The sequence below is a fragment of the Rhipicephalus microplus genome, chromosome 6, assembly GCF_043290135.1.
Source record: "Rhipicephalus microplus isolate Deutch F79 chromosome 6, USDA_Rmic, whole genome shotgun sequence".
Classification (NCBI taxonomy): domain Eukaryota; kingdom Metazoa; phylum Arthropoda; class Arachnida; order Ixodida; family Ixodidae; genus Rhipicephalus; species Rhipicephalus microplus.
The window spans coordinates 31649412-31674749 of record NC_134705.1 but is presented as its reverse complement, the minus strand read 5'-3'; the positions used below and the strand labels follow the sequence as shown (position 1 = coordinate 31674749).

At 48.4% G+C, this 25338-nt stretch overlaps 1 protein-coding gene across 1 annotated transcript in view; it reads right to left on the bottom strand.

Annotated features, from left to right (window-relative positions):
* The window catches only part of LOC119167688 (nuclear exosome regulator NRDE2), a 370836-nt gene that overhangs the window by 1434 nt on the left and 344064 nt on the right, over positions 1–25338 (bottom strand). The window contains exon 17 of the mRNA XM_037419210.2: positions 18590–18661. Within this exon, the coding sequence (XP_037275107.2) occupies positions 18590–18661 (72 nt within the window). The remainder of the gene's footprint in view (positions 1–18589; positions 18662–25338) is intronic.

Below are 25338 nucleotides of genomic sequence, written 5' to 3'. Positions count from 1 at the left end.
TCTACCTTCCTCGCTCACTTCACTGTGCACGCTAGTACCACCTCTCGGTGCTGCACATGCATCAGGCACACACGCACGCTGTGCATGCGCCACAGCTGTGCCTCGCTCTGTTTCCGCTCGCCGGTTTCGCTCGATGTTCATCTGATGTTCCACTATGATCGATTTTGGGGGCCACATTAGCTCAACCGCCCAAAATGGCCTCCACCCGCTTCACTCTGCTCAGTGATCTATGATGATGAATGAATAATCAACAAAGAAGAAAGAGTATATAGTCAACAGTAAAACACTTCTCTCTCTCATTCCTAAATAACAACAACCACAAACGCCTCCCTAACGCCTCTCTCAACGGCCTCTCTAAACTTGTTTACATCAGCGCATACAATAGCAGAAACACCATGATTAATGATTCAAATCCATAAACTAAAATCCGCTCACGTGCGGTTGTTCGTATGTAGGACAAACAGGGCACTGCATTAATGAATGAGTTAGAGAGCATGCTTGGTTGATTACAAAAAGAAAAGGAACGAACTTGCCTGCACATTTCAGCTCATGCATATGGTGTGAGCCCATATTCGAAATGGTGCAAATTCTGGGCAAGAGCAAAGAGAGATTAGGGCATGAGCTGTTAGAAGATTTTTATATTAAACAAATGGGCGACAACTGTGTAAGTGACACTTCTGTTGCTCTGTTTGACGCAGAAAGTAGTTTTCTGTGCAGCTTTTGTTGCCATGAGGTTATCTTAACATGTGCTTCCTCCTCCGTCCCCTCCTCCACCCCCATTCTTTTTTATATTTATTTGGAACGTGTGGAATATATATATATATGTATATGTGTATATATATATATATAATATATATATATATATATATATATATATGGAAGAAGACGCACAAACGAAGTGATTTTATTGACGTTTCGGCCGTGGGTCCGGCCTTCTGATGAAGGCCGGACCCACGGCCGAAACGTCAATAAAATCACTTCGTAGGTGCGTCTTCTTCCCTATACGGATAATCTTACCCGGACCCAGCATCACTTTTGTTTTTGATATATATATATATATATATATATTGACCAAATAAATAAAACCAGTAGATAGTTTGTGCTCTTTCCGTTTAATCTGTCCTTTTCCTGTGTTCGTCCGATTGAATGCGCAACAATCACATCTAAGCATCGAAGTTATGCATATCAATCCACCAGTTTAGCTTAAGTTGCTATTTGCCATTGGTTGCAACCACTTCCTCATTGTCATTATGACCTAGAATATGCTGAAACAGCACTTGTGTGTTGCATGTCATTACAAAATTTTTAGTAAGAAAAACTAGCGTGATGAGGTGTAATACTAGTGTGATGAGGCGTAGTGAAGATGCCCATCATATTGATACACAACAGCCACCACAGCCTTGCTGCATGAAAAAGAAAGACGATGTCAGTTTCTGGTTGTTGATGAACTGTCGCCATCTTGTTGGCCGAGCACAGTCCACCGTATATAATTTAATAAATAAGTTACTCGTAGCATTATTGGTGGAGGTGGACGACTCCCGTACCTCGATGGGGACGCGCAGAGGTCGCAACATCGGGGACTCTTCAGCTACTTCAACTGCCAGTGCCTCACCACCACCGGCCTCTCCGGCCGAGTCGACAATCTGCGTCACCCTGCCACCCCTGCATGATCCTGGCACTTTCTCTGCTGACGGTACCATCGACGTTGACTCCTGGCTGCACCGGTACGAGCGTGGCAGTGCTACCCACTGCTGGGATCGCACGTTTGTGCTCGCCAATGTTGTGTTCTACCTCGAAGGCACGCCACGGACATGGTTCGAAACCAATGAAGCCGAAATCACAAGCTGGGATCTCTTCAAAACAAAGATCCATGATCTTTTCGGCGATTTATCTGGTCATTAGCTCGCTGCCAAGAAGACTCTCGCCACTCCCGCCCAGACGTCTACTGAATCATACGTCTCATACATTCTTGACGTCTTGGCACTTTGTAACAAGGTCCACCACAGCATGACGAAAGACGAAAAAGTTAATCACGTCCTCAAAAGGATTGCTGGCGATGCCTTCAACTTGCTGGTTTTTAATAATGTCACGAGCATCGACACGATCCTGACAGAATGCCGCCGTCAAAAATGGGCTAAAGCCCGCCGCGTCACCCACGGCAGCACGCACCTGCCGAACACAGCTGCTACTTCCTCTTGCGATGACGTACGGTCCGCCTAATTTCCCGATGTGACAACCTCACCCGCATCATCCGTCGCGAGGTCGAGGCAGCTCAACCAGTAGCTACTCCATTTCCAACGCCTGATCCTTCACTGACCACTATCTCACTGATACAAGCCGTCGTTCGTTAAGAATTATCGAATGTCAGCCTACACCCCTTTCAACCAGTCTACTCTGCCGAGCCTTTTTATCGGCAGCCCTTCGCTCCTCGCTTTGGTTCCAACTACTCTCGACAGCGCAAGTTGTGCGAATGGCATACACTGAACGACAAGCCTATATGCTTCAACTGCCGACGTGTCGGTCATATTGCTCGTTACTGCCGCAATCACTGGGCTCCGCCGGCACACTATGGGCCTCCTACCCAGGCCACGTCTGTCCACCAGTCGTCCTCAGCATTTGATTTTGATTCCCCTATGCCGACCACATCCTCTGATTCTGACGCACCTCTGACGATACCTCGCTATGCCCGCTCACCATCCCCTGCTCGCCGTCAATCTCGTTCACCCCCACAAAGCCGTCCTGCCTCTCCGACCTATTCGCAGCGCCCCCCGACCGGAAAACTAGGCAGTGCAGCTTCTGGAGGTGAAGCTGCATTGACGACGACCTCTGCAAGAAATCCTCATGTAACATTACAGACCACCCGGAATCTGTTGAACGTTACTTTAGACAATGTACCGGTGCGCATGTGTCCATAATGAGTGCTGCTCTTCGTCGCCGCCTAAAGAAAGTTATCACACCCGCCTTGAACCGAGCCGTTAGAGTCGCCGACGGGAGAACTGCCGCCATTATTGGCATGTGCTTTGCCCGTGTGACTATTGCCTATAGAAGCACTGCTGTTCTTTTCACCGTTATAGAAAATTGCCCTCATGATCTAATTCTAGGTATGGATTTTCTAACCGCTCACTCAGCCCTTATAAACTGTTCAGCCGGCTGTCTTGACCTTGAGATGCCTCTAATTTCCGATTCGACCAACCCACCTCAAAGCCGTCATTGCTGCATTCATTTCGTACGCCTTCTGCCTAACTGTGTTACACACATCGACCTCTTCTCTACGCCACCTGCACCTGACGGCAATTACATGGTGGCACGGATTCATGCCGTGATACTTACGCATGGCGTCGCTGTTCCGCACACCATTTCGACAATTGTTGAAAACAGCACATGCCTTCCTATAGTCAATATTGCCCTCACTGCCCAAATTCTTCCCCAAGGTATCTCCCTGGCTGAAATTACTGCCCTACAAGACCATACGGTTGAGCGCTTCAGAGTGGATGATTGTTGGACCTCAAACCATGACCCAACACTATCACGTTCATCGGGCGTCGACGTTGACCGCATGGTACCATCAGACCTCGCTCCTGATCAAGCGGAAGCCCTCCGTCACGTCCTGGAGTCCTATAGTGACATTTTCGACTTCGCCAGCACGGCCTTAAGCCGAAAGAGTGTTGTTACTCATCGCATCAATACTGATGACGCGAGTACCATTCACCGATGTCCATACTGTGTTTTCGCGTCCGAGCATACAGTCATAAAACAGGAAGTCGAAAAGATGCTTGCAAAAGACATAATCGAGCCCTAATGTAGCCCCTGGGCTTCTCCTGTCGTCCTGATCAGAAAGAAGGATGGAACATGGCACTTTTGTGTAGATTATCGGTATCTCAACAAAATTACAAAGAAAGATGTTTACCCGTTGCCTAGAATCGACGATGCCTTAGACTGCCTTTACGGTGCTACGTATTTTTCCTCTATCGACCTTCGATCTGGCTATTGGGAGATCACTGTAGACGAGATGGACCGTGAGAAGACCGCATTCGTCACTCCTGACGGCCTTTATTACTTCGAAGTTATGCCCTTCGGTCTCTGTAATGTGCCAGCCACATTCGAAAGACTGATGGACTCATTGCTCCAAGGGTTTAAATGGTCAAGCTGTTTATGTTATTTAGACGACGTTATCGTTTTCTCGCCCACATTCGACTCCCATTTCGATCGTTTATCGGTGATTCTTGAAGTTTTTCATCGAGCTGGACTTCAATTGAACCTTTCAAAATGCCACTTCGCTCGTCGTCAAACCGTACTTAGCCACCTCGTCGATGCCGCAGGGGTCCGCCCGGATCACGAGAAAAATCGCGCCATCATGGACTTTCCTGTTCCGAAGTCAACAAAGGATGTTCGCAGTTTCGTGGGCTTGTGCTCCTACTTTTGACAGTTGGTAAGGACTTTGCAATCATTGCATGCCCACTCACAAACCTCCTGAAGTAGGACACCCCGTTTTTCTGGGGCGCTGATGAAGCCTCATCTTTTTCCCAGCTCACGACCCTTCTTACAACACCGCAGATTTTAGCCCATTTCGATCCATCAGCTTCAACCGAGGTTCGCACTGACGCTAGTGGGCACGGCATAGGGGCAATGCTATTGCAACACCAACAAGGATATGACCGTGTTATAGCATATGCAAGCCGACTGGTATCTACCGCTGAGCGCAACTATTCAATCACAGAGCGTGAATGACTCGCTCTTGTGTGGGCAGTCGCCAAGTTTCGCCCATACTTATACGGGTGTCCATTCCGAGTAGTCATCGATCACCACGCGCTCTGCTGACTGGCCTCACTCACGGATCCCACAGGCCGCCTCGCTCGTTGGTCCCTAGGTTTACAAGAATACACGTTCACCGTAACGTACAAAACAGGGTGGTTGCATCAAGATGTGGATTTTTTATCACGCTACCCTGTGGAAGAAGCTGTCTGTACTGACACCTTTCCAGACCTTCTGTCCGTGACGCAGCTACTCAACCTTGGCCACGAACAATGCCGAGATGCTTTCCTGCAAACCATCATCGACAAGCCTGAGTCAATGCCTCGCGACACATCCCTACAAATGTTCCTGGTCAAAGACGGGATCCTGTATCGCCGTAAACTCGATCCGTATGACCATGACTTACTCCCTTTGTGCGACTTTGTGGACAGTCGCACATCTTTGTGCGACTGTCCTCAACCAACTTCATGACGCTCCTTTGGCGAGCCACTTGGGCGTCTCTCGCACATACGACCGTGTACGTCGTCGTTTCTTTTGGCCTGGACTTGCCCGTTTTGTTCGACGCTACGTCGCCGCTTGTGAGCCTTGCCAGCGCCGCAAAAAGCCAGCCTCCCTACCAGTTGAACTCCTTCAGCCTATCGACATTCCCACTGAACCTTTTTTCGAGTTAGCCTCGACCTGCTTGGCCCATTCCCGATTTCCAGCTCAGGCAACAAATGGATTGCTGTCGCCACTGACTACGCGACACGGTATGCTATCACACGAGCACTTCCGATGAGCTGTGCAACCGATGTGGCGGACTTTCTGGTATATGATATTATTTTAGTACACAGAGCTCCAGGCTAACTTCTCACTGACCGGAGCCGGACCTTCCTATCAGCTGTCGTTAATGAAATCCTGCGCTCCTGCTCTGCCTAGCACAAGTTTGCCACTTCATACCATTCGCAAACGAGCGGTCTTACGGAGCGCCTCAACCGCACCATAATCGACATGCTTTCTAAATACGTAGCAGTCGACCACCAAGACTGGGACATTCATTTGCCATTTGTGAAGTTCGCATATAATTTGTGACATCATGACACTGCCAGCTATTTGCCGTTCTATTTTCTATATCGCCGAAAACACGCCCTACCCTTTGACACCTTGCTGCTCTCGGTCACTGAGTATGCCGGCGAAGCCATCGCACGAGCTGACCATGCACGCCAACTCGCCCGTAGTCATTTTCAGGCCTCACAGGAGCACCAAAGACAGCTCTACGACTCCCATCATCATCATCAATGTGCACTTTTCACCGGGTTCCCTTGTCCTTCTCTGGTCTCCCACTCAGCGTGTAGGTTCTGAAAAACTGCTGTTACGCTACACTGGACCATACCACGTCGTTCACCAGGTGACTGACGTTACATACGATATCGTTTCAGCCGATCCAACGTCATCATCGTCAGCTTTGAGCGACATTGTGCATATAGCTTGACTCAAGCCTTATCACCCTCCTTCTACTGCATACGAGTAGCTCAAGCACCAAGACTGTGCTTTTGCCTCCAGGGGGTGGGGGGGTGGGGGGGTGTGGTATGAAACACAACAGCCACCACAGCCTTGCTGCATGAAAGAGAAAGTCGACGTCGATTGCTGGTCGTTGATGAACTGTCGCCATCTTGTTCGCTGAGCACGGTCCATCGTATATAATACGCCGCTCGCCATTAGCCAGACCTGCCTGATAAAGCACATTTTGCCAAGCTGCGTCTGAACCTTTCTCGACGTACAACACTTCTATTTTAAGTGGTGGAGGAGCCGGGGTTCCCATCAACCTGGAACTTCGCAATCGGACGCTACCCTCACCGTTCACCATGACTGCTCCTGGCCCTTCTCAAGCTGCCTTACCAACAACAGTCTACTGTACTGGCGTGCCTCGGCAACGCGACCCACCAATTTTTCGCGGCAACGACGAAAAAGACGTCGAGGACTGGCTCGTCGAGTACGAAATCGTAAGCGCTTCCAACAAGTAGAATGCCTGCGACCAGCTCACAAACGTGCGCTTTTACCTCGCTGATGTGGCCAGCCTCTGGTTCAAGAACCACGAAGGCGAAATCACCAACTGGTCCGCCTTCAAGACCACCATCGCCGCGATCTTCGGTCGTACCGCCGTGCGCCGGCTTCGCGCGGAACAGCGTCTCCGTAGTCGAGTCTAGCGCAAGGACAAAAACTTTACAAGTTACATTGAAGATGCCTTGTCTCTTTGCAAGCGCGTCGATGAATCTCTAACCGAACGCGACAAAATCAAGCACATCATCAAAGGAGTTGACGACGATACCTTCCAGATGCTCGTCGCTAGGAATCCACAGACCGTCACCGATGTTGTCCAGCTCTGTCAGGAGTACGACGAGTCGCGTAAGCAGCGTGTCTCGACGCGCAGGGCCGCTGAAGATATGGCTGAAGTTTCCGCTCTCGGGCACGACGTCGCTGCTGATCACACCGTCTTACTGCCCCACATCAAACAATTCATTCGTGAAGAAGTTGCGCGTCAGCTTTCTCTTGTGGCCGAAGCATCCGCGCCAGTGACCTCGTTAGACCCACGTCTACGCCAGGTCATTGAGACACAGGTCACGCAGGCACTGCCTCCATCGCCATCTGTCCCTACGCTGCTGACCTACGCTGCCGTCGTTGCTAGACCCCCAGCCCCACCTGTCTCTGGCGCATTCAGGGGCGCCGGGTCCTCCTACCCTACGACGCTGCCTACATACACGGCACTCCATCCCGTTTCGCCCCCTGCACCTTCTGTCGTTAACCCATGGCGCACCTTGGATAATCGACCCATCTGTTTTGCATGAGGTTTCGTGGGACATATAGCAGGCTACTGTCGCCGTCGCAACTTCCAGCCTCCAGACCATGGGAATTCTGCAAATTACCATGCTGCCCAGAATCCCCAGCGACCATCTTCTCCTATCACCGACTCATTGTCCCCACGACGCCCTGTCGATTCTCGCCGGTCATTACCACCTCGTCGCCGATCTGTCTCCCCGATTCTTCGGCGCATGAGCCCCACTCGAGAGGAAAACTGACAGCCGCAGTTCCGGAGGCAAGAACTGCGTCGTCGTCGAACTTTGCAAGACCTCCTCTTTGTCCGACCAACGAAATTGATGTGCTAGTAGAAGGTGTCGCTGTACGTGCACTTGTCGACACAGGCGCCGTCGTTTCTGTAATTAGTGAAAAACTGTGTCGCGATTTGAGAAAAGTTACAACGCCGCTTACGAATCTTGCTCTGCGTACAGCCACCTCCCATTTCATCGCGCCGACAGCTCAGTGCACAGCACGCGTTCTTATTCAAGGTGTTTGGTACGCCGGCAACTTTGTTGTTCTCCCACATTCATCTTACGACGTCATACTAGGATGGGATTTCCTTTCTACCCATCAGGCCCTCGTCGACTGCGCTCGTACTGAACTCACATTGACGAATTCGTGCCTTGATATCGACCACCACAGTCCCTCGAAAGTGTTTGCCGCAGCTGACATCCGCATCGCGCCATTGTCCGCCGTCCTAGTGCCTGTGTTTTCCCCTGCTGCCACTAACTCGACACTCCTGTTCCAACCAACTATAGCTAGTGTGCAACACCGAACCATCGTCCTCCCGCTTGCCGTCATCAACTTTTCCAATGGTTCGGCGGTACTTTATGCGTGCAAACGTTTCTGCTTGTCCGTACATCCTGCTACGCGGCGAGTGTCTGGGAAGTTTCGAGACCTTAAATTGTATTTTCGAAGACCCGATCTATCGAGACAAGCCATTTTTACCGAATTGTGCCATTACACCCGCAACTGATGCTAATGAACCTATGGATGTATTCCGCAAGTCCATTGATTGCAACCTCACGCCTGGGCAGCAGGAACAGCTGATCAAGCTCCTCCAGCGTTTACGAGCCTCGTTTGACCACAATCAGCCTTCCTTAGGTCGAGTGTCATCTGTTGTTTACCGTATAAATACCGGTCAAGAGACGCCATTACGGCAGCGTCCATATCATGTGTCAAATACCCAACGCCGTGCCATCAATGAACAGGTTGACAACATGCTGACACGTGGCATAATCGAACCGTCAAGCAGTCCCTGGGCCTCTCCAGTTGTGTTGGTGAAGAAGAAGGACGGATCCATCAGGTTTTGCGTGGACTACCGACGTCTCAACCGAATCACGCCCAAGGATGTCTATCCGCTGCCACGCATTGACGATGCCTTGGACTGCCTACAGGGAGCGGAATTTTTCTCCTCTTTAGATCTGCGCTCTGGATACTGGCAGGTACCCATGGCACAGGCTGATCGCGAAAAAACAGCTTTCATCACGCCCAACGGGCTTTAGGAATTCACAGTCATGCCCTTCGGCCTCTGCAACGCGCCAGCTACTTTCGAGCGAATGATGGACTCTATCCTTCGTGGCCTCAAATGGAACGTTTGCCTTTGTTATTCAGATGACATTGTCGTCTTTTCAACTGATTTCGCAACCAATTTAACCCGCCCCAAGAAAGTCCTCGCGTGTATTTCTGCCGCGGGGCTGCAACTGAATCTGAAGAAGTGCCATTTTGCCGCTCGAAAGCTTACGATCCTTGGCCGCGTGGTTTCAAAAGACGGCATTCTTCCTGACCCTGCCAAACTTACAGCCGTTTCAGCGTTTCCCAAACCGACCACCATGAAAGAGCTCCGAAGCTTCATAGGCCTTTGCTCTTACTTCCGGCGCTCCGCCCGTAATTTCGCGACGATCATCGCTCCTTTGACCAAGCTCCTCGCCGGCTCTAGAAACCTTTCAGCCTGGTCTGCCACCTGTGACGATTCTTTCAATGAACTGCGCCGCCTCCTCACGTCGCCGCCTATTCTGCGACACTATGACCCATCGGCACCCACAGAGATCCACACCGACGCTAGTGGTGTCGCGCTAGGCGCTATTCTTGCACAGCAGAAAGACGGCTTCCAAGAGTACGTGGTTGCCTACGCAAGCCGAACTCTTAGCAAAGCCGAAATCAACTATTCCGTCACTGAAAAGGAATGCCTCGCCATTATTTGGGCGATAGAGAAATTTCGACCTTACGTGTACGGGCGCCCTTTTCAGGTCGTGACTGACCACCACGCCCTTTGCTGGCTGTCGTCACTGAAGGATCCAAGCGGTCGCCTCGCCCGATGGGCATTACGCCTCCAAGAATATAATATTTGCGTGGTCTATCGCTCCGGCCGGAAACATTCCGACGCAGACGCCCTATCCCGTTCGCCCCCACCCCCTGACCCGGACTGCTGCGAAAGTCTAACCTGTGATGCCACTGCCGTCACCATCGCCAGCATGCCATCTGAGCAACGCAAGGACCCTTGGGTTGCTTAGATTCTAGACATCCTGGCTGGGCGGACGGCTTCCCCCCTTTCTCGCACGTAGTGTCGGCAAGTCGAGCACTTCGCCACTCGCGACGACGTGCTGTACCGCAACAACTACGCACCCGGTGGACGTCAGTGGCTACTCGTGATTCCACGTCATCTGCGATCCGAAATTTGTTCCACGTTTTATGAGGACCCCCAATGTGGCCACGCAGGTTTCCTGAAGACTTATTGTTGCATACGTCTCCATATTACTGGCGTGGCATGTACCGTTTTATACCACAATACGTTCGGGCCTACTCGACGTGCCAGAGACGAAAAACTCCCCCTTATCACGCCAGCGGTACCTTGTTACCCTTACCATGCCCATCCCGACCATTCGACTGCGTCCGCATCGATATCTATGGTCCCCTTCCCAACACTTCTGACGGTAACCGCTGGATCATAGTTGCCGTCGACCATCTCACGCGGTATGCCAAAACTTCATCCCTTCCCTCGTCTACAGCAGAAGACGTCGCGACTTTCGTTCTTCACAACATGGTATTACGTCATGGAGCACCTCGGGAGTTACTGAGCGATCGTGGTCGCGTATTCTTGTCAGACATCATCACAGCATTGCTGCGTGAGTGCCACGTCATTCACCGCACTACAAGCGCCTATCATCCCCAGACCAATAGAATGACAGAGCGCTTCAACCACATCCTTGGTGACATGCTGTCTATGTATATCTCGTCAGACCACTCCAATTGGGACCGAGTGTTCCGGTTTATCACGTTCGCCTATAATACCGCCATTCAAAGCACTACTGAGTTCTCTCCTTTTTTCCTCCTTTACGGACGCGAACCTTTTTGCACTATGGACACCATTCTTTCATTCAAACCTGACTCCTCAGAGTCCACGACTTTGTCTCAAGCCGCTACATACGCTGAAGAATGCCGCCAACTGGCAATATGCTTCACAACCCAAGACCAAGGACGCCAAAAGCACCACCATGTCGCATCAAATAACACTACTTCCTACGATCCAGATTCACTCGTCTGGCTGCATGTCCCTTCTGCTACACCTGGCCTTTCTACCAAGTTGGTCCCCAAGTATCAAGGCCCATATCGTGTGCTACAAAAAACGTCACCGGTGAATTACCTCATCGAGCCACTGGAACCATCTTCTGACCAACGTCGTCGTGGCCAGGAAATTGTCCACGTCTCGAGACTTAAGCCCTGCTACGACCCTCCCGTGTTTACTTGTCCATAGGTCGCCAGGATGGCTCCTTATTTTGCGGGGAGTAATTGTAATGAATCTGAATAACGGACGCTCTGCTGGTAATGAAGATGATGATGATCGGTGGCTGTAGTAGTAGCTCGCGTACGCCGCTTGCCATTAGCCAGACCTGCCTGATAAAGCACATTTTGCCAAGCTGCGTCTGAACCTTTCTCGACGTACACCACCTCTATTTTAATATATATTGCCCCGTGCATAGCTGCATTTAGCGGCGAGATAGCAACGACAACGAAGAAGGCGGTTTTGCTCGAGAGGCGCAGCGCACTGCTCCACCGCACTGTCCGAACTCGTGCACCTATGCAGACGCTGTGCGTCGTCCATTGGCTCCAGAAGTATCCTACCAGCCGAACGGATACAGCTATGCAGACGCTGTTCGTCGACCCACGCCCATGCCAGCACCGCAGTACATCGAGCCGTATCCTGTGGCAGCCTGGGCTCAGCAGGATTCTGTCAGGCGACCCTATATGCGGAAGACCGACATATGGCGCACTGCGGATCGCCGACCACTCTGCTACAACTGTGGAGAGCCAGGGCACATTTACCGTTTTTGCCCACATCGCCGAGCTGAATACCGCGGTAGTGCACCTGCAGCTACGCGCCGACAGTTTGACGAAAGCCATGCCCACATCGACGACGACCAGGCTGGCAGGCGGGAAGGCTCTTCTACCTTCCGGACGCGCTCACCATCCCCGGCTCGCTTTGGTTCACCAAGCCGCCGTAGTTTTGCCGACGCCGTCAGAGGTCGGTCTCCCAGCCCACGGCGGGGAAACTGAAAGCAGCGACCTCTGGGGGGAAGGTTGCAAGCCGTCGAATTGCCGAAAATCCCCCACTGCTGCCGAAACACGTGAGAGATGACGATAAAGACTCCGCCGAGAAAACTGTGACTGCCGACCTCGCTGTGACGATCGACGGCGTTGAAGTGACAGCCTTAGTCGATACGGGTGCAGACTTCTCCATAATGAGTGAACGATTGGCAGACGAACTTAAGAAAGTCAGGATGGAATGGACGGGCCCATATATCCGAAATGCTGGAGGCCAGATAATGACTCCCACCGGAAAATGTACAGCAAGACTCACAATTGAGAATGCAGCTATGCACGCGGCATTACTCCTACGCCGATACTTCGGACCCTACAAGGTTTTGCGCCGTCTTAGCGACGTGACTTACGAAGTCGTGCCCGACGCCTCCTCCTGTTCGAAACGTCGCCAGCATCTGCCTGAGACAGTGCACGTGGTCCGCATGAAACTTTACCACTCTCAGTGATGTAAACACCCGCTGGCTGCATCTCTACCTGTTGAGCATCGGGACGACGCTCACTCTGGCGGGAGGGTAATGCCGCGTGCATAGCTGCATTTAGCGGCGAGATAGCAACGACAACGAAGAAGGCGGTTTTGCTCGAGAGGCGCAGCGCAGGCAAGTGAAGAAGACGACAATCCTAGCGGCCTTCTCTGAGAGCGTCTCTATAAGTTCCACTGTCCGTGTTTTTAAATAAACCCCTTGTAATTTACAACCCGCGACAATATATATATATATATATATATATATATATATATATATATATATATATGATGCTATGATGAATAGGTGACGTGGCCTGGCTGGCCTGGCTCATGCGCCATGTTTATTCCATTCTCACTTCTTCCTCTACTTCTCCTAACCATTCCTGCCTTCTTAGTCACAGGATTCCCCCTTCCCCCCGAAAGAAGTTGAGTCAGACGAACAGATATTATAAACTGAACATGCACGACTAAAAAATGAACACAGTCAAAAAAGGGAAGATCGTTCCATGTCCCAGGAAGTTTCCGTAAACACACGTTAGCTTCACAGGAGAGTGCAGCAATCCGGTAAGTTCTGGAGTTCTGGTGGGTGAGGCTGACTGTTGCGTACTGAAAAATACAAGTACACCTTGAACGTTGAAACTGCAGATGATGAAACTGATTGTATACTTGCAAAGAATGAACGTGGTGCGAAGGCTTTGGAGCACCAGCAGCATGATTTGCGTAGGCGTCGTGCTCTTTGCCTTGATTGGTACACATGCAGTGCCACCCGTCTGTGTGTTTGTTGACCAAGGCTGATGCGGTGATTTCTGCGTCCTTCCGTAATACAGGGTGTGGTTTTGCGCCTTCTTCGTCGCTTTGTGTCCTGTTGTCTGAACAGCTTTGATTGTAGACTGAATCTTGATCTCTTCTGGAGAAAACTTCTGTGATGTTCCTTTTTGCGAAAATGTCCTGAATTAGAAGACTTGTTTGTTTTAAGCAAGACATATTTAATTTGTCGTCGCTTCCCTTGACCCGCCTGTAGACGCCTTTCTTTATTCCTCGCGTGTTCTTCCAAAGATTTTTCCATACGTAGTCGTCCTTGCTGGTGTAGCCCATGGAGACTCTGTTGTTCTTGGGCTTGCTTCTGCTGGCATTGATAGTGTTCATGTGGTAGGAGCTGAGGTGGCAGCCGTTTTTGACCATGGCACTGATTTTCTGGGCAACTTGATGTGGTGTTCAGTAGGCAGATGGTAGTCAGTGGACTGTTTTGCTGTATTTCGGGTAATGAAGGTTGTGCACTCGAATTTACTAGAGACTCTTCGGAGGCTCTTGCAACGCCGTTCCTAATGGACGCTTCTGGCTCTCGGCAACGTGTGCAATTTGATGGTTCCGAGCCTCCTGTGTTGTTAAGACTCCCAGGTGTCCGTGCACTGGATGTTGACACTGCAGCAGGCGTAGTTTGGTCAGATTTCAGTCGGAAATGTTTGTCTTTCTGTGTAACTAACAAGTTAAGCTGTTCTGATGCATGCATATGCACAGAAGGGCCAGAGCCTGGCTGAGTATCTTCAGGGTTCCTCACCTCTATATCAACCGTGGTAAGCATGTGAGATACGAGGCGAGCGCTGTGAGCAACTGAAGAGCCAAGCGACGGAAAAGTAGGAGGTGGTCGAAGTGCGCGAGACGGAAAGTACTGGCTCCCTAATGTGAGTGCTACGATGCAGTGATGACGTAAAGGTTGGTTTTCGATCGGGCAGTTGCAAAACGCGGTGCGGTGGAGGGTACACTCTTCCTGCATACAGATCTGGCTGCCTTTCATTGAGAGGTGCTTTAATTGCTCTTGTTTCAAAGGCCGATTCGTTTTTCGTGTCCCAATGCGTGAGCAGTGCTTTTGACTGCGGCGACCGAGCGTGGTTGTCTGTGGATGGTCGGTTATAGGCGAATTTTCGTCGTAGTCGTCATTGTCTTCTTTAAACCAAATGATTATTTCTTGTTTTATCTTTTCTTATGACTCGTCATTTTGAAATATGTGGGTGAGGTAGAATTTGAAGGTCTCACCGGAGACGTAGTCGGTAAAGTTGATGATCATCTCCCGTTCTGACCATGATGCAGCGATTGCGTGAAGCTCGAACAGGTCGAACCAGTCCTGTACAGGTCCATGGTCCGCTGCTTCAATGTACTTGGGGATGAGAAGGGCAGTCGATGATTCTGGCATGGTGCTGATTGCTGTGTGCGGCCAGGAGATGATTCCGTAGTCGATGTATGGTCACTGCGTCTTGTGGAGAACTGCGTCGATGATGAGACACTAGTGAAGTGGCTGGAAGGTCTTCATCCTGTCGACTCATGTGACGCTATGATGAATGGGTGTTGTGGCCTGGCTCGTACGCCATGTTTATTCCATTCTCACTTCTTCCTCCTCTATTTCTCCTAACCATCCCTGCCTTCTTACGTCAGATATATATATATATATATATATATATATATATATATATATATATTGTAACGTGGAGAAATAAGACAAAGAGACAACGCCTTTGCTGCAGGCCGGCTGTTCTTTATCTAACTTCGTCTTCCTCTGCCTTTCCCAGCACGCTGTCCCCGCGCCAGAAACCCCAGCGTCTTTCTTCATCATGACACTCGGCCACGACTGCGTGCGCGCAAAGGGCAATTTTCTCTGGAGGGCGGCACTGGGAGTGCCGTGGTAGTCTGTCATGTGCACGCCTCGAGCTGTCCTGTGGAACTGTCCTGTACTCTGGTGGACGACCCTGGCTGTGTCGAGGTGGTCGTTGCAGGTCGCGTCCACGCGGCAAGTTAATGTAGTCACCTGGAGAATGTAAACCCAGCAGGTGATACTGGCTGGTGCGGAGTGATCGCATTGGTGGCGGACCATCGCGATGACTACCCCTTCGCTGCTTGGATGACATTGCAGGGACACCAGTATGCAGTACTGCGGCCCACACTGAGCGGGGACGCCTGCGTTGTTCAGAGCGAGGGAAGGTACGATGGGCTATATCGATAGATATCAGCGACATCGCTGTGTAGACTTTGCGCGTAGACTTGCGACGCAAGTCGTGCTCTAGCGGCTTCGCTGATGCACTGCTGGTCGAAGTGGAGGTTTTTGCCAATCCGTCACGTGCGTTCATGTCGACATGGCCAGTTGCCTCGCCATCCGGAGTAACCGTGAACTGCACCGGAATGACTTCGATGGCATCCTCCTCAGGTGGAGTAGGCACTTGTGGCTCGTTAGGGAAGACGGCATTTGGCAGGTTACGAGCGTCCACGCAATCGGCCAATGACGGCAAAGGTGGCAGGGGATGGTGCGGCTCCTTACTATGGGTCAAACTGGCCGTTGTGACGTGTGCTTGGTCTCCGGCTGGTTGTGGAAGAGCCGCCGTCGTCACGCAGCAGGTCAATGGATCCAAGCCATTTGAGGCTGACCAGCTTGGAGGCTGGCTCACTGGCTTCTGTGCTTTATAGGCGGTCCTAAGTTGGGTCAAGGGTAATTGTGTGTCAGGTGTCGACGCGGAGTCAGAGATCTGCCCGGAGGAGTACACCGTCCAGCTTGTCTCGATGATTGCCGCAGGGTACTCCGAGAAGCTGTCCGGGGAGGGTGCACGCGGCACAGCTGTAGGGGGGCGCGGCGCCTCGTGAGGTTGATCTCCGAGGTAGGGCAGGTTGGCAGAGGGTGCAGCTGCCTCGTCGTTGTGCTTCTCAATAGCCCCTTGCTCGGTAGTGGCGAGGGTAGAATGAGAGGTAGCAGCGAGGTCAGACTCAATTCTTCCAAACGCAGCAATGAGCTTGGCGCTCCAGTCCGCCCAGGACTGCTGCCGCACGCCTTCGTACCTGTGCCACGCAGCAGCAGGATTTTGAAGGCGGTCTAAGGCTACGCACCACTTCTGATTGTCGCTCCATCCCTTGCGAGCTCCGAGAGCATTGATGGTAGCCACCCAATCGACGGCATCGTCCTGGAAGCCGCGAAACTCGGGTAGCTCGGAGGCAGCCGGTGGTGGTGTCACGGCAGGCGAAGCTCCCGAAAATAGCGACGCCACACAGCCAAGTTGGTGTGAAAGAGCCGCGAGAGTATACTGGAGCTTGCTGCGGCTCTCGGGGGAAGTTGTTGAATGGTCTTGCGAGGCGGCCGCGGCCAACGCCTCATCGATAATGTGAAGTCCCGGCAAAGCAGCAGGGAGTATCGCAGAACTCGACGCTGTCAGGGCGCCGACCTCGAGGCGGAGTCGCGCAATGGTGCGCGAAAGCTCGGTGGCACTCTCGGGCGGCCCACATGCGGAGCCAGTGGGGACGTGTTCCCCGATCAGCGTACTCACTGCTGTGGTACCCTCGGCCGAGGGAGCTTGAACAGCACCCCTGAGCGGCTGAGGTGCCGATGAAGCACTGAGCAGGACGTTGTCGCAGTGGGAAGCGTGAACGGCATTCCCGGTCAACGACAGGCCATGTACTGTCGTGGTGGGGCCGGGGCAAGCCTGCCCAGGAGCCATCGAGAAGGCCTGGACGCCGTCCCCGAATGGCGGCACAGGTGCTCCCGGCTGCAGGAGGGCTGTCGGCTCCATGATCGAGGAAGCGTGAACAGCGTTTTTACGATGAGAGAACCACGCTGCCGATGATCCACGAGGATACGGACAGGTGGCTTGTGCCGCAGGGTTCACTTGTCGACCTGTGCTCACGGCACAATCCGTGGCGAAGGACGCGTAGACGGTGTCCCTTTTCATGAAGAAATACCGGTGATGGGTATACTAGAGCCGCCGAGGAGGCCTTGGCGCCATCCCCGAACGGTGGTGGCAGTGGCGGCAGGTGCACAGCTGCTGAGGAGGCCTTGACGCCGTCCCCAAGCGACGCTTACCGCATCTGCACGTCGGCGGGCGTCCTGGATGACGAAGCCGGGACGTATGACGTCTTCTTCATCGACTGCGCCATTGTAACGTGGAGAAATAAGACAAAGAGACAACGCCTTTGCTGCAGGCCGGCTGTTCTTTATCTAACTTCGTCTTCCTCTGCCTTTCCCAGCACGCTGTCCCCGCGCCAGAAACCCCAGCGTCTTTCTTCATCATGACAATATATATATATATATATATATATTTTCAGTTCAAAATTACTTTGTGTTTGTAAAACTATAAGCCTTTTACTTAAAGATCCTGCCACCCGGTACTTGCCCGATCCCCCTTTGTGGGTGTGCGCCAGAATAACAAGGATCATTATCATCATCAGCACAGGTGCATGCTCGGAATGTTCGAGAACTCGAGGCATGAGCACTGAGTCCAAGAGAAGAACGAGGAGGTCGTGAGCTGGCATTGTTTCGGGGAACTTGGTGGCCGAAGGTTGCATCGTCGGCATGCACCGGTGACGAGCGATGGGCGTTGCTAAAGAGCGGACATCTTGAGATGGCTGATGACATCGACAGCGGTCCAAAGGAGGCTCCTCAGAGACACATCAGCCATGCCCAGCGAGGATGAGTGTTCCTTGTGCAAGCCCCCTTTCAGAAGTGAGCCACCCAAGGCAATCACCGGAGTGCCACTTAAACAAAGGAAAGCCACGCCGGGTGAAGTCATTGACAGTACCAGTAGCCCGAAATGCCGGCCTGCACGCACAGGCAGTGACAGACGCATCGAGCTGCGAAGTAGATGTCGGAATCGATGAACGACCGAACTTTGGCAAAGAAATTACCAGGTCAGCAGCTTAGGCCGGACCAAGACAGAAGAAGGTGAAGTTTTAAGACGTTAAGGTTTGGGTTATTAGTTCGTTGTGGGTGAAGTTTTAATTATGTTGCTGTTATATTGTTTGTTGTACATTTGTATATATTTCAGAGAGCCCCTTATATTCTTTGATAAATGTTTGTTCATCTTTCGAGAATGACTAAGTCCATTGTTAAGGCTGCACTCGTAATCCGTGACAAGCATGTTATAAATCAATAACTGAATAAAGGAAATGCTGAAGCAGCACTTCACTTACCTTAGCCCAAGGACAGCACTGAAGAGCTCTGTAAAAGATTGCCTTTGCCGATTCTCTGGCCCCAAGCCTCAGCTGAAAAAATAATGTGCATAGATATATGCATGTGCTTTCTGCTAGTCAGCTATGATTTGCTGCTGAAGAGTACTTGTCACTGAAAGCCACTCCCACTTGGCGCACAACTGATTATGAGAATCCTACGTACATATGACCTCACAAAGAACAGCGATAAATGCAAAATTTCAGCAGCAATGGATCGCAACAGCAAACTTGATTTGTATGAAGATGGTAATAACAAGTTGGGAAGTTTTGCAGGCTGCAAGCAACTTCTCTGTCTTTTTGGCGATTGATGATAATACTGGCTGTTGAGCCTGCAAATAACACATGAGCCCAGTCACGCATTATTTCTCGTGCCCATTCTGTCTACAGTGTTCTTTGTTCTGGTTAGCTTCACACCCAGATCAGCAATGTATAAAAATTAGGCTTGTGCGAATATTCGAATGAATCGAATATTGCACAAGCCTAATTCGAATGAATCGAACGAATAGTTGAGTATTGAAATTTGCTTCGATTCGAATTTAAATTATTGAATACTTTCGAAGTATTCGCAATGAGCAAATAGGTGTATATTAATCACCGCAGTGAGAACACCTGCCCCCCAAAATATTGTTTTGCTGTGAAGCCTTTCTTCAAATTTAAAGGGGCCCTGCAACACTTACTGAACACAGTCAGAAAACGCTGTCATCGAAAGTCGAGGCTACTAAAAACACGCGAGGCAAATATTGTAGCGCAGCACGTGGCCTGTAATTCATGATAAATTTTCAAAACTAAATATTTCTTTCTTTCCTCGGCAAATGACACTACAAGCTCAAAAATCACATGTCACAGCCAAGAAGGAATATACAGCTCTGGTCATAGGCATTGGCTGATTTGAAAACGGCGGGCTCATCGTTACAGGGACCGCCGCTTGTCCATGAGCATGTACGCGATCACACTAAAAATTCACGTATTCGAAAAAAGAAAAAAAGTAGGTGCTCAAGGTCACGAGGTAGATTTGACGTATTTTCTTTCGCCATGCCATTCTTCCAGGCTTAACTTTCAGCTGTTTCATCGGGACGAGAAGAGAGAATGAAATTGCAGCCTGCTACAAACTTTTGGAACTCTGCTCATACTGAACTAATTCTAGAAACTTTGCGGCAGTAAATTTGTGAGGCAACAAGCATGTTTACTGGCTCCATGGCTACTTGAAAAAGTGTTGCAGGGCCCCTTTAAAGGAACATGTTACCCTCAGATCAATTCTTCATTTTATAAGGCTTATTAGGATGGCTTATATAATCCAAGTACATCATCATCATCATCATCATCAGCCTGACTACGTCCACTGCAGGACAAAGGCCTCTCCCATGTTCCGCCAGTTAACCCGGTCCTGTGCTTGCTGCTGCCAATTTATACCCGCAAACTTCTTAATCTCATCTGCCCACCTAACCTTCTGTCTCCCCCTTACCCGCTTTCCTTCTCTGGGAATCCAGTTAGTTACCCTTAACGACCAGCGGTTATCCTGTCTACGCACTACATGCCCAGCCCATGTCCATTTCTTCTTCTTGATTTCAGCTATGATATCCTTAACCCCCGTTTCTTCCCTAATCCACTCTGCTCTCTTCTTGTCACTTAAGGTCACACCTACCTTTTTTCTTTCCATTGCTCGCTGCGTCGTCCTCAATTTAAGCTGAACCCTCTTTGTAAGTCTCCAGGTTTCTGCTCCGTAGCTAAGTACCGGCAAGATACAGCTGTTATATACCTTTCTCTTGAGGGATAGTGGCAATCTACGTGTCATAATTTGAGTGTGCTTGCCAAATGTGCTCCACCCCATTCTTATTCTTCTAGTTACTTCAATCTCATGGTTCGGCTCTGCGGTTATTACCTGCCCTAAGTAGACATAGTCTTTTACAACTTGAAGTGCACTATTACCTATCTCGAAGCGCTGCTCTTTTCCGAGGTTGTTATACATTACTTTCGTTTTCTGCAGATTCAATTTAAGACCTACCTTTCTGCTCTCCTTGTCTAACTCTGTAATCATGAGTTGCAATTCGTCCCCTGAGTTACTAAGTAATGCAATGTCATCGGCGAAGTGCAGGTTACTAAGGTACTCTCCATTAACTCTTATTCCTAACTGTTCCCATTCTAGGCTTCTGAAAACCTCCTGTAAGCACGCGGAGGTTTTCAATCCAAGTACAATAAATGTTAAAACATCAAGTATCTTACAGGTTATCACTCGCATCCTACTGAAACTACTACTTTCTTTGCACGAAAAGAAAATGGCATTTGCATAGAGCCCCTATTTCAATTCAAAAGAAACATTGGGCAGGTAAATTGGGTCATGATAAATATTCTCCTTTTTTTTTATATGTCAGACATACCATTCGAATTCGATTCGAAATTATTCAATCAAAATCACTATTCGCTTCGAACAAAAATTCACTATTCGCTAAAGCCTAATAAAAAATAGCCACTCGATAAACAATAAGTGCGACCGGCTGCATCACACTGAAACACATGGGCACAAGTGAAAATTCTTGCGTAGACACTTTTGTCCACATTGGTGCTGGTGCTAGCAGACGTACAGCCGCACACCTTTACAACAACAACAAAAAAAAAAGGTTGTGGCTAGCGCGAGACACTGTATCCTCCTGTATATGAGCATGCCAAGGAACCACTGTGTTTCTTGGTACCTTTGAATAGCAAGAAAGGATGTCAATGCCAGCTACCATGAAATTTCATATTGCACTGAATGATATTAGAACAACTTCCGCTTTTCATGTCTTCGTCTTCCGAGAGGTTCTGGAGATTAATTTCTCCCAATACTGTCACCAATGATGTTTTTGAAATTCATGGTATAGAAGCTAGTGATTCTTCTGTTATTTCTAATGCTTCCAACAATCATTTTAAATCTGTTTTTACGAAGGATAACGGAGTACTGGAAACATTTGATATGGCAAACTCACCTCTACCAGATATTGTGATTACCGAAGAGGAAACTTTAAATTTGCTTTTGAAACTTGATGTTAAAAAATCTCCAGGTCCCGATGGAGTGCCAAATGAGTTCCTAAAGCACTATGCGCAGTGGGTGTCAAAGTATCTAAAAATTTTCTTTTCTAAATCTTTTCAAGATGGTCAAGTTCCGGATGACTGGGTAACTGCAAAAGTGAAGCCTCTACATAAGAGTGCAAATCCCCAAAATGTAACTAACTATCGCCCAGTCTTATTAATTTCAACTTCCTGTAAGCTCCTTGAAGATATACAGTCGAATCTCATTAATTCAAACACGCTTAATTCGAACTTCCGGTCAATTCAAACTTACGATGAGGTCCCGTCAAAGCTATATGTATTCCAATTGGCAAAAACGCCCGGTAATTCGAACGCACAAGCACTTGCGATGGTTAATTTGAACATACCGCGCTTCAAAAATGCTGTCAGCACCCGCCTAATCCCGTTAAAGAGAATCCGACACCTCAACGCTGCGTGCGAAGAAAAGAAAAAGGAAAGAAAAGGCTGCGGTGGAATGTTTGCGCTCTCTCAAATGCTGATCTGCGACGCGCCTGTACCACGCTTCTCCCTTTACCGCCCCTGCCATGTAAAGACTCTTCTCCTTTCAACACCGTGCGCAAAGAGACAGAGGAAAAAAAAGAAAGAAAGCTGTCGCGGAGTGCGACTCTTTTTCCCACACCTGTGCCATGCTTCCGCCTTTCCCGTCCCTGCCATGTAATCCTTCTCCCTTCAACGAAACGCACAACGAGAGCAAAAAAAAATGTTGATTTGCTTCTCTCCACATGGAGATGCTCCTCCTTTTTTGTCACGTGCTGGCCACGCTGCGGCTTTGGCGCAGAGGGTAGTAGCGGAGATGCAGTCGTTGTTGTCGTCGTCTTTAGATAGAGAGTGTCGGCGCTAGACATAGCCGGGTGCAACTTCTTTTGAAAGAAGAATGCTGAAGCGAAAGCAGACATGCTTTGCAAGCTGCGTGCGAAATTGATTGACTCGCTGCAACGCAAACCTGTGCAGACGTGCATCACTGATTACTTCTATTATTGACGAATGTCCTGTCATTTGTGAATAAATGTAAGTCTTCTGAAAGTTCTCTCTCGTGTGTTAGCTTAATGCACATGCGCCACTGCATAGGGAGCCCTCCATTTACTTAGCTTTCATTAATTCGAACTTCTTTTATATTCAATAAATTTTTGGGCCCCTTCGAGTTCGAATTACCAAGATTTGACTGTAATACATAAGCATATTTCTGAATTCCCAGATGAGCACAATATTTTATCAGACTCACAGCACAGATTCAGGAAAGGATTTTCTGCCTGTACTCAGTTGGTAACTACAGTGCATGAATTTGCACTAGCTATAAATATCAGAAAACAAGTAGATGCAATTTTTATAGATTTTGCAAAATCTTTCGATATGGTCTCTCACAGTAAGTAGCTGTTAAAATCTGGTTTAATTCTTAAAAATACTCAGCTTCTAAATTGGATTTTTTTTTATGTACGACAAAGCCTTACCTTTAACTTTGCGGGTATGTTCGTTGAATGTGCACCGTTAGGCCGGTGTTATGTATTAAGCGAAGTAGTATTCTAGCCCCACTGTGCAATTGGTGCTAGGTCATGTCTGCCTAAGGCAAGTTTGACAACAAATTGGATTTCCGCTTATCTTTCAAATCGGGAATAATACGTCTTCTTTAACGATCACTGTTCCCATACAGTACCGGTTGATTCAACTGTGTTTCAAGGCTCAGTGCTTGGGCCACTCCTATTTTTGTTATTTATCAACAATATTTCACATAGCATACCAGTAAAAGTCAAGTTATGTGCTAATGACTGCATCCTGTTTATAGAGATAGATAGAAAACCAGACAGACCAAATCTATTTGAACGATGCATTTCAAAAGGTCATTCGTTGGTGTGATAAATGGATAAAGGGCAGATGTCAGTTAATTTTAAAAAAGACCGTTTTTTATGAAAAATTTCTCACAAACCTAACCCTCTTGATTTCACATATTCAGTGAATAATGTTTTCTTGAAGAAGGTACAACATTTCAAGTACCTTGGTCTTTGGCTTTTGCATGACCTAAATTGGACGAGACATATAAAAACTGTTACAAGCACATGCAATTAGAAACTTTTTAACTTAAACGAGTTTTCAAGCTTTCCACTCTTGCCATTAGCCTTATCGAATTCAAGGCAATCGTTCAACCTACTATAGATTATGCATCAATGATTTGGTACCCTCACACTAAAACCAATATATACGAAACAGAAAAAAATTCATAAGAAAGCTGCTAGATTTATTCATAACAGTTTCAGCTGTATTTCAATTAACATGTTCATTAGCAAAAGGCAGCCTCTCAACTCCAACACAAACACTGTACTGAGATTGAAATTTTTCTATCAGTTAGTTGAAGGTCACTTCAAGCTAGACTTCTCGCACATATCTCATTTTTCGACTGGATATACCACAAAGCAGAGGCACGCGTTCACATTGACTCCCCTCACCACCCGCAATAACACATTCAAATATTTGTTTTTCACCAGGGCAATTACTCAATGACATAATCTTAATAACGACGTTGTTTTTCAGTCATCTTTGAATATTTTTACTACGCAGCTCCAGAAATAACTGTGTGTACTCTATTACATGTAGCAGTGCTGTTTATTTCAATCACTGCAGTGTTTATTCTATGCTGTTAGTCATCTTGAATACATTGCTTATTTAATTTTATTGGGTGCCCTTGTGTCTGTTTATTAAAAATTGTCCGGTTTTTTGTCTTTCTTTTTCATCTTCTGAAAGCCAGTACATACTTTCTGTTTTATTTTTATTGTGTTGCCAATTCGTAAACTTAAAAAATGTATACCCACTCTGCTAAATACCTCTTTGAAGGTTGCAGTATTGATAAATAAATAATAAACAAATAAATAAAGGAAACACCTGCACCTGGCTCGACTGGATTGGTGCCGAATGGGCAGAACAGCGTCGAGGCCGGTTCAAATGCTCGGCCTATTAATTGTGGCTGAACAATAAATATGGCCACATTATATATATATATATATATATATATATATATATATATATATATGATTCAAAAAAGAAATTCTGTGGGTCCGGTGCAAATATAATTAAGAATAAAGGAGCACACTTACGAAAATTTGATAATTGTTTACTCTACCTTTCGGCCGTGGCACGGCCTTCGTAGAGGCCGTGCCACGGCCGAAACGTAGAGTAAACAATTATCAAATTTTCGTAAGTGTGCTCCTTTATTCTTAATTATATATATATATATATATATATATATATATATATATATATATATATATATATATATATATATATATATATATTGAATGAACCTGCAGATAGCACATTTGAAAAGGAAATTGTATTTACTAACGTTTCGGCCGTGGCACGGCCTTCCTCTGACGAAGGCCGTGCCACGGCCGAAACGTTAGTAAATACAATTTCCTTTTCAAATGTGCTATCTGCAAGTACATTCAATATAGAAAATACCCGGACCTGTCGTGCCTTCCCTTCAATTTTTCTATATATATATATATCAGGGAAACAAGTGTGTACCTAAGGGCTCGTTTTTCGTGTTTTACACAATAATAATGAGATCTAACAGACAATAATGCCAAGGAAGGTATAGGGGAAGTTATTAGGCCAATTTAATGTAAATGAGAAGAAAGAAAAGTTGGTGAAAAGATAAC